Here is a 10,174-nt window from a genome sequence, read left to right as displayed (position 1 = left end):
AATCGGTGTTTGTGCTGAATTAGATAGTTTCTAACTCTAGCTGGGTGAGTTCCTAGTTGAAGCCTTAAACAAAATTTGATCTCATGATTCAGACAGGGATTTAAGTCAGAGCTCATAATAAAAGGTGGAAGAATTGGGAAGGGAAGACTGGTCTGGAACTTTTTATGTGCCTTCATAGATTCTTTCATATATGATAGTGGTAGTTCATGCATCATTAAAATCAAAATCTTCATCTTGACCAAAAAAGGCAGCTCCACACTGTGGCCTTCATTTGGGGTGAGGGGACAAGGGAAAATTCATAGACACACAAATGTTCACTTGAGGCCAAATATTAGACCATATATTTTAATACATGTGAAAAAGACCGAGAATTTAAGTCCAGTAAAGAGAATACCTGTTATATACTTCTCTTTCCACATTTCTAATTGTAAGGTAACTTGCTTGGCTCTTGTCTTGGCAGTAGCATTATGTCGGTCTCCATGTCATCCAATCCCCAACAGAATTGTCCCCAGTGAAATAAGATAAGTAGAAGTGGCTTCCTGGATAGTATTCCTAATAGTTATCTCTACTGTCCCGTACCCAGGAGGAAATGTTAGTTAGTTGTACCACCATTTCTCTTAGCAGTAGTAGGTGCAGTAGTAGTAGTAGGTGCCAAAGCCGGTGTAGATTTCTTCTTGGAAGTTCTGGTCACCCTTTCTGAGCTATCTTCACCTGGGTTTAATGTTACCGCATCATTGGGCCCAGTTCCAGGGGAAGCAGGAAAAACATCCCCAGTAACATTGGTGGGAAAATCTGTAGGGAGTAGGGGAGGTAGTGGCTTTCCAGTAACTTCCTCGAAGTTTATGGGAATGCAACAATTTTTCTTGTTCATACAAAGAATTTTGTACCTTTCAGTAGGTAAACATCGTCTTCTGCAGTGTCCTACATTATTCTTCCAGCACTGTTTGACTCCCCAGCCAGCTGCAAGGAGTAAATAAGTAGATCAAGTTTTTAGCTCAACTACATGATAAAGTGTTGTCATTTAAAAATATGCCACCAAGGAGTTGTCATTAAAAATATGCCACCAAGGAACCAAGGAAATTGGGGGAGGAGAGACAGGAAGGAGAAAGAGGAAGAAGAGACAGAGAGGGTACGCATTATAAGAGCTAGTACTTAAAACAAGAAGGCAAGAAGGATAAAAGGAGCCAGCAAAGTACATTGGAGGCAAAGATTATTTCAGGAAAGGACCAGCAAATGTTCAGTCCCAGTGTTGAGAAACTGCATAGTGTCTTTAAGGTATTTGGAGAAGGCTGATCAGTCTGAAGTATCCTATATAATAAATGCCTAATATGCTAAGTGTCCAGTTGTCCGGTGACCGGTTGACTATTCAACCAATCAAAGTGTAATATGCTAATGATATGCTAAGGCCGCCCAACTGCTCGCTATGACATGCACTGACCACTAGGGGTCAGATAGTTGACTTGTCAACCAGTTGCTATGATGTGCACTGACCACCAGGGGGCAGATGCTCTGACTGGTAAGTTAGCTTGCTGCTGGGTTCTGGCCAATCGGGGCTGGGCGAGAGGGGCCAGACCCACCCTGGAGCCCTCCTGCAGTCCCTCCCCAGCTGGCCAACCTCCCGTGTCCCTCCCTGGCCGGCCCCAATCAGGACTAGGGGAGATGGGCCAGACATGTGGAACCCTCCCACAGTCCCTCATTGCCCCCAATCGTGTACTGGTGGGGTCCCTCGGCCTGGCCTGCACCCTCTCACAATCCAGGACCCCTCAGAAAATGTCAGAGAGCCGGTTTCGGCCCGATCCCACAGCCACTTGAGGGACCCCACCCATGCACGAATTCGTGCACTGAGCCTCTAGTAATGTATAAAGAGCAAAGGATCCCAAGATGAAATGAGCTTGAAGTAGTAATGCCTTCTCCTCAGTCACTTTAGGCCACTATTAAGCATTTCTGTTTATTTCAAAACATAATGTGAGCTAATTTACTTTATGATTTAGACAATTAGTTGGGATTTCATGTGAAAATTATATTAGAGAAAGGGAAGAATAGAATTCGGGACACATATGATAGAGGCTTTGGCCAGGTAAGACATAATGGGGCTATGAGAGTAGTGGAAAGAAGACAAATTTAAGACTTTGGTTGTTTGGATACAAGGTCAGAGGAAGATGAAGAAATCAGTGCATCACTACATTTCTGAACTGAGATGGGGAGATTAGTGATATTTGCCACTAACAGAATAGTACACTGAGGAAAGAACAAGATTTGGAGGGAAGAGAAAAAGGTGGGCTCAAGTATTTGCTTTGGGGCAAACAGCATAATATATCTAGAATGTCGACAAGGCAGTGGTATATACCTGTAAGATCTCAGTAGGAAAGTTTGGACTCCAGATGTAAATTTTGGAATCATTGCTTATGGATAGTATTAGAAACTAAAGTAACAGATAAAGTATATTAAGTTGGAATAATCTGAGGTAAAAGGGGACCTGGTTAAATTCTGGTGAGTATCAATATTGAGAGCTCAGAAAAGAGGAAAAGGCTCAAAAGGAAACAACCAGATAAATCAAAGCAAATCAGGAGAATGAAACACTAGAGATTAGATCAGTTCCCCGCAAAGCGCAGAACTGGCTGGGGGGGGGGAGTGAGTACAATAATTACGTTAAGAGGCATTCGCCACCCCCCAAAATCAATTTGAAATGGGGAAGTTAGGGAACAATAAAGCCAAAAGACGTGAGTGACACAGTTAGCTCTCACTGCGGTTCACTAAAGCACAACCCCACGGGGAACGACGGCAGCCAGTGTACGAAAGAAGCGTCAGGGTAATCCTTCTTGGGGGTCCAATGAGCAGGAATATTCATCTACTGACCTGCCAGCCAATAGTTGACAGATGAGCCCAGAGGGAGCTGATAACTCCCTGTCACTTCTGGATTGCCCTGAACAGGGATCTTTCCCAAGCAACCAACCATGCTGCGGGGATTCTGCCAGCGCGGCTCCAGCTGGTGCGCGTACAAATGGAAAATACCGAAAGGATACCACGAAGGTTGTATCAGAGGTGACTAGATTATGCAAGAGAGAGAAATGTTTCTTAAAGAAATGAGTTGACATTTGTAGGCAATTACTGCTGAGGGGGTAAGATAAGGGTAGAAATGTCCATTGCATTTCACTTGATGAGCGTCTCAGGGAACTTTGATGAGTAGTTTCAGAGTGGTAGGAAGAAAAGAAACGAAAGTGAGGCTGGTAGAAATGTCAATAAAAGAAGTGGAAGTAGCACCTGGCGAAAAAACTTAAGTTTCGCTAAAAGGAAGCGCAGAGAAACAGGTAAGTTCTTGGTGGACAATATGGGATTAAGGGTGGATTTTTTTGCCTTTGTTTTTAAGAATGGGAAACAGCCCGGCCTGCAAAGCTCAGTGGCTGAGCACGGACCTATTCCCGGGATTAAGACACGCCTAGGCTGCGGGCTCCATTCCCCAGTAGGGGGCGTGCAGGAGGCAGCCAATCAATGATGTCCTCTCATCACTGATGTTTCTATCTTTCTCCCCCTTTTGCTGCCTCTCTAAAATCAATAAAAAAAATATTTTTTAAAAGAATGGGAAATAACAGCATGTTTGCAAACAATGAAGAAGAAACAAGTAGAGAGGGAGAGATTAATGCAAGAGGGAAATGAGACAACAGAAGGGCATAACCTTGACAAGTTGACAAAGATTAAAATGACATACAGCAGAGTGACTGAGATGGAGAAGGCACACTTCCTCAGCCTGTCAAGGGGGAGAGACAAGACGGATGCAAAGGCCTACTGGTATGTATGTTGGCAGTGATAAAAACAAAAGGTTCTATTTGAATTTTTTAAATCATGAAGTGTGGGGTATGGTCATAAGCTGGGACAGAGAGTGACGCAGAGGAGTGAAGCAGGAGAGTAAAATGAAAGAGAGGTCAGTACAAAATAGTTGTCTACCGCCCAGGCCAGTGTGGCTCAGTTGGCTGGGCATTGTCCCAGGCACCAAAAGGTTGTCCGTTCAATTCCAATCAGGGCACATGTCCTGGTTGTGGGCTCTTGATCGCTGGTAGGAAGCGTGCAGGAGGAAGCTGATGGATGTTTCTCTCCCTCTCCCTTCCTCTCTCTAAAAATAAATTAAAAATATTTTTAAAAGCCCTAGCCAGTTTGGCTCAGTGGACAGAGGACATCCTCAGCCTGTGGACTAAAGGGTCCTGGGTTCGATTCTAGTCAAGGGCACATGCCCGGTTGTGGGCTCAATCCCCAGTAGGGGACGTGCAGGAGGCAGCCAATCAATGATTTTCTCTCATCATTGATGTTTCTATATCTTTCTCCCTTCCTCTCTGAAATCAATAAAAATATATATTTTTTAAAAATCCTTTTTGAAAAAGCTGTCTAGGGGAAGATGAGCTTACAAGAGAAATATAGGAAGATTTTTCAGCAGCATGATAATTCAGTTGTGGGGTGTATACATTAATCTAAAGGAAACTCGTCGGTCTATTGTATGATCATTTATCAAGCAAATTGCATGACAAATCCTCTGAAAAGTACCAAGGTCGGTGTATTCTAGGCAAAGGAAGCAGCTAGAGCAAAGAGTCTATGATGGAGGAAGGCTGGTATAGATGAGGAAGAGCAAGTAATTTTCAAAACAATCTCTTTTGGATTTAATTTGGTCATGTATGAAAAGCACCTTTCTTGGGTTGGCATTTATAAAGCTCAAAATAATTTGGGTCCTATTGCCTCCTCTGAAATATGTTGGCTTTATTTCACTTCTCCAATGATTCATTCCCTTATTATTTTACTGGCCCAAATTTACTTGGCTCAGGATAGAATTTTCTGTAAGTTTAAAATGTAGATTACAATAGGATTGTCTATATTCCCTATACTGTGCTTTACATCTCCATGACTATTTTGTAACTATCAATTTATAGTTCTTAATCACTTCACCTTTTTTACCCAACTCTCCAACCCCACTCCCATCTGGCAGCCAGCAGTCTATTCTCTGGATCTATGAGTCTGATGTTACCAAGTGGGTGCTGGAAATATGGGGAGGAACTCTTTGAAAATTATATTATTGTTTAACCACTATACTGTATACATGAAACTGATGCAAAATATTGAATGTAAACTGTAATTGAAAAATAAAAATTTAAAAATGTAGACATTTCACTTGCTTCACCGAAAACAAAAATCTATCATTGCTTCTCCATTCCTCACTTCTACAGAGATTATCGTTTCTTTTCCTCCAGGGTACCCATACTTGAAATCAGAAGTTTCTCAGTTCGTCTCCCCTAAACTCTTTAAATCATCTTGGTCTGTCAAGTTTTTATCAACATTGTTTCTTACTTGCATTACTCACTACTCCTTTTTAACCATTTCCTCCAACGTTAAAATTTAGGGCATAATCCCTCATTCAACACAGTTTTGAGCCCCTAACTGTGGTGCAGACTTAATTCTAGATACTTGAGGTACATTTGTGAACTAAACAGACAAAATCACATGTAACTTAGGGGAATACAGACAATAAAAAACACACACAAGTAAGTTATCTTGTATGTGAGAAGGTGATAAGTGGTTTGCAGAAATAAGAGCAAATAGATTTAAGTGGAATCTGTTTGCAATATGGGGCCAGATTTCAATTTCTTAAACAGCAGTTAGCATAGAACTGAAAGAAGATGACAATTAAACGGTGACTTGAAAGAGGTAAGGGAATTAGCCACACTGATACCTGGGGCAAGTACATTCTAACTGGAAGAAACAAACAGAACTCTGAGGGTCCAGCAAGCCTGGCATGTTTGGGGAACAGCACTGAGGCCAGTGTGGCTCTACCAAAGTGAGCAAGGACTAGCATAGGAAGAGGTGAGGTGAGAGGCGTCCTAAGGACCAGATCATGGAGGGCCAGGTGGGCCACTATAAGAAGCCTGGTTACTGCTCTGAGTGAAGAAGGGGGAGCCATTGCAGAGTTTTGAACAGAAAATATACATAATCTGACTTCCAGGGTGAGCAGATCGTGCTCTATCGTGCTATCTTGACAGCAGACTGCATGAGCCAAGGATTGGACAGAGACCTGTGAGGAAGCTGTCGTAGTAACAGGTGAGACATGACAGTAACTTGAATTAGAGTGGTAGCAGTGGAGGTAGTGAGGTTCGTTGGTTCTGGATATAATTTGCAGGTAGATGTAACAGACTTTTTGATAGATATGAATGCCACAGCTAACAATATCGAAGATAATTTCAAGAATATAGCTTAAGCAATGCAATAACCACAACTGGGAGCAATCTATAACTTAATGTATTTTTTAAAAATAATGACAGTATAGGCCTAACCAATGGACACAGACAACGGGGGGGTGGGGTGGTGAAGGCATGAGTGCGGGGATAGGGAGGTAATGTGGGGATAAGGACACATATGTAATAACTTAATCAATAAAGAAATTTTTAAAAATAATAAAAATTTAAAATAAATAAATAAAATAATGACAGGAATCATTTTTGCAAAACTCCTCAATCTAGAATCATTATGTTGTTAGGACTTGTGACTTCTGTCACCAATATCTCAAAACCGTAAAACTAAAATATGTGAATAACAACTGTATTATTTCAGACACATAAGCCACCTAGCCAAAACATTATCCCATGTGTGAATTCTCTCTAAAACATGCCAAATATAGAATCAGGTAGCACTGACTTATAGCTATTGACATAGTTGTTGATGGACAACTTGGCTTGGTAAAAAGTTTCTTTATGAAACCATGAGATGCTATCTCATTTGAAAACACACAATAATTAAGTCAAACACATCAAATAGTTAAGTTTTAAAATGGAACCTATAATGGAAAATCTGTAAATTAACAGGAATAAAAACTACCTCCAAAATAAAAGGGAAAAAGAGGCAGACCACATAATTTATAGAAAAATTAAAATACACAATAAATATATATTTTAGGTTTGACTTCTCCAGAGTCAAAGAAATGGAAAAAATATATATTTAGATGTTTTCCTTTATTTTAAAAATTTGTAATATTCAGAAATTGACAACAAACATTAAGCAGATAGGGATCAGGTTCATTTTGAGGAATTTTATGTTGAATGGTATATCTAAGAATAGTTATATGGAATGTACTTACATGTGAAATATAAGTACACTTATTAGCAAAAACAATAAGGACATAAATGCCCAATTATGAAATTGGATAAATAATTTCAGAGTATCCATTCCATAAAATGTTATGCAATCACTGAAAATTCAGTTTTTGAAAAATATTTACTATATGAGAAAATACTAATGATGTAATAGAAAATTACAAGGTAGACTACACATTTTTCTTCACCTTGTATCCAAGGAATCTGAGGGAAAGCAATAGAACAAAATCTGATTTTTACTTCTTTCATATTTCAAAACTTTACAAAATTTCAGCAAATAATTCATAATCAGAATTGAGTATAGATATTAATCTTTACCTCACTTACTAAATCAATATGTTGCCATATGAATTAAGATATAAGATCATGAGAATTTTTATGTCCATTTCAAGGAAGTGAAAACCTTTCTAAGCAAAATATCTCCAAACTTTAAAAGAACCCATTTTTTTGGTATATAAAGAACTCTTAAAATCAATAAGAAAGAGTTCAAAAATCCCAAAGGGATAGATGTTCAAACTCATTTATAGGTAAAGTGTGATAAATTTAAACAAAAAAAGAGATATTTTTATACATCAAAATGAAATAGTTGAAATAATCTGATGAAAAATGTAATAATGAGTATGTGAGAAGCTGACACTCACTTGTGATAAAAGTAAAAAGTAATGTAGCCCACTTGGTGGGTTGACAATCTTGTGTGCATGTGTGTGTGTGTGTATTTGTGTGTATAGTCATGAATAAAAGACGTTTATTTACAAAGTTTTCTTACTGAATTGTTTGATAATTAAAAACTGGTTTTCCAGCAGTAGTGGATGAATTAAATGAAGTAAGGAAATTCATCCACACACACCCCTTAAGCTCTATGTATGGATGTGTTAATAATAATAAAGTCAGTCTATATATTGATAAGAAGTCTCTAAGACATATTGCTAGCACATTGCAGAAGAATCCACATGGCTCATATGAACTGGATTTTTTTAAATCTAAGAGATATATATCATACATATATTTACATATGTGTGTATATAGTATGCATATATTTATTTCTTCGCTTGGTAAAAAGTTTCTTTACAAAGCCATCACATGCTGTCTCCTTGAAAATGTATATATACACTTGCACCTGCTACTATATATAACTGGTTAGAATGATTGATTCAGAAATTCTGAAAGGAAGACTGAAGAATTGTTTTTCTATGGAAGTATGGTACTTTTCCTTAAACTTATATAAACCTATCAATTGCTTGACACTTTTTAACATTTGCAAGTATAATAGATAATTTTCAGTAGTAGCATTATTCAAAAGAGGAACAAACTCATTCATTTTTATCTAATATCATAGAAGCTCGCCATTGGCCTTTGCATATTAGTCTTTCTCTCTGTCTTAATTTATCCCCCTCATAACTCAAATTTATGACAGCTCTGCAGAACCTACAAACAGTGTGACGAACTTGTTCGCCATATCTCAGAACATAAAAATAAAAGACTCCTGCGAAGATACTTTCATGAGAAAAGAGAATTCAAGATGGTAGTAAGAGTTTAACTACTAGGACACAACAATGAAACGGGTACAACAATGAAATCATTCAAATAGAAGTGAAGTGAGGCTGAGTTAACACTGGTTAGTTACATAGAGAGACATATAAGGCTGATGAGAAGATTGAGAAAATTTGTGCCTTTGGAGAAATGTTTCAGAAGACACCCAGCTTGATAGGTGCCTCTAACAAATTCTTAGAGAGTAGGGATATAGAGCTGCCATAATAAGAGCATTTTGCGCTACTCTTTATTGGCCCAAAACTTTTCCAGTGGGCCCTTTTCCCCCTTGGTAACACGTAGGAGCTCAATGTCAATAACTCATCCTTGTTCCTTCATCCTTGCATTCTAAGGTTCCATTACCTTTGGTCACTGAAGTTAGTAACCCACATAGAATGAAGGTCAGCAACAGGAGATTCATGGCTTCTGAAGGAGAGGAAGCTCTGTATGCTGAGGAACCCAAAACATTTTAGACAGCTGGGAATCTAAGTGGTCACCTTTACTGGTCTATCATGGGTGACGAATCAGAGATGGGCAGAATGCTATGCCACGCAGAACACCAGACCATTGACTTGCACCATTGAGTGTGCATGACAAAGTAATGCTCTGTTCTAGAAACTGGAAGAAGAAACTGAGGCCTTATGAAATGAGTTGTAATTCTGAGGAAGTGAGGGGTCTGATGGAAAGCAGTAATTCCCAAAGAAAGTCCTCCTCAACCCCAGATGGGGCCTTTCTGGTGGTGGCACCATAGATATGCAATGATCGCAGAATGCTATGTAAACATCCCATTTGTTTCAGACCAATAGCTCATGGCATCCAGTAGAGCATCCTCGTTCCCACTTGAGTGATTGCCCACCTCCGTTTTGTATTAATTACTGCATAAGGTATCAAACTTTGTTTGAGATGGATTTTTCTTTAACAGTGGATATCTGCTTTTTGCAGTAACCATTTGTTGAAAGCACTATTCTTCCTCCACTGAATTACTTTGGCACATCTGTCAAAAATTACTTGGCTGTATTTGGCTCTCTATTCTGTTCCATTGATTATGTGCCTATTCTGCTGTCAATATCATATACTATTGGTTACTATAACTGTATAATATCTTGAGATAGTGTAGCAATTTTTCCTGCTTTCTTCTTCTTTTTAAAAATTGTTGTAGCCTTGTCTTTCAAGAAAAATTGTAAGATGATCTTGTATATTTATACAAAAGATCTTGCTAGGATTATGATAGCAATGAAGTTAAACCTGCATATCAGTTTAGGAAGAAATGACTTCTTTACTATGTTGAGTCTTTCAAGGAATGAACATGAGCGTCTATGTCACCTCATTTAATTTCTTTCAAAAAAAATAAATAAAATTTTTTTCATCGGTGTTTTGTGATTTTTTAGGTTTTGGAGCATAAGACCTAAAGTGGTTTTCCTATTTACACCTAAGTATTTTTAACTTTAATTTTAATATCCACATATCCTTACTAGTACAGAGCAATACAATTCATTTTTATGTGTTGATCTTGTAGCCTGGAC

General features: G+C 38.7%; 1 protein-coding gene across 1 annotated transcript; it reads right to left on the bottom strand.

Moving 5' to 3' along the window:
* Window positions 1–382: 382 nt before the first annotated feature.
* On the bottom strand, window positions 383–9,072 carry LOC102755102 (beta-defensin 125-like). The gene is made up of 2 exons (XM_006766128.2): window positions 9,015–9,072; window positions 383–960 (listed from the first exon to the last, which is right to left on the bottom strand). The coding sequence occupies exons 1-2, from the start codon at window positions 9,070–9,072 to the stop codon at window positions 593–595; spliced, it is 426 nt and encodes a 141-aa protein (XP_006766191.1). The 3' UTR covers window positions 383–592.
* Window positions 9,073–10,174: the final 1,102 nt, after the last annotated feature.

The sequence above is a fragment of the Myotis davidii genome, unplaced genomic scaffold (genome assembly GCF_000327345.1).
Source record: "Myotis davidii unplaced genomic scaffold, ASM32734v1 scaffold1102, whole genome shotgun sequence".
NCBI classification, from domain to species: Eukaryota; Metazoa; Chordata; class Mammalia; order Chiroptera; family Vespertilionidae; genus Myotis; species Myotis davidii.
The sequence above is the reverse complement of the archived record's forward strand: the minus strand, read 5'-3'. Positions and strand labels throughout refer to the sequence as shown.

What these genes read in the sequence shown, in the direction of transcription:
- LOC102755102 (XM_006766128.2), bottom strand. Translation starts at nt 9,072, where the DNA reads ATGAATCTCCTGTTGCTGACCTTCATTCTATGTGGGTTACTAACTTCA. An exon ending in ACTAACTTCAGTGACCAAAG is followed by an intron (nt 961 to 9,014) that starts GTAATGGAACCT and finishes TACTCCTTGCAG; the next exon opens with CTGGCTGGGGAGTCAAACAG.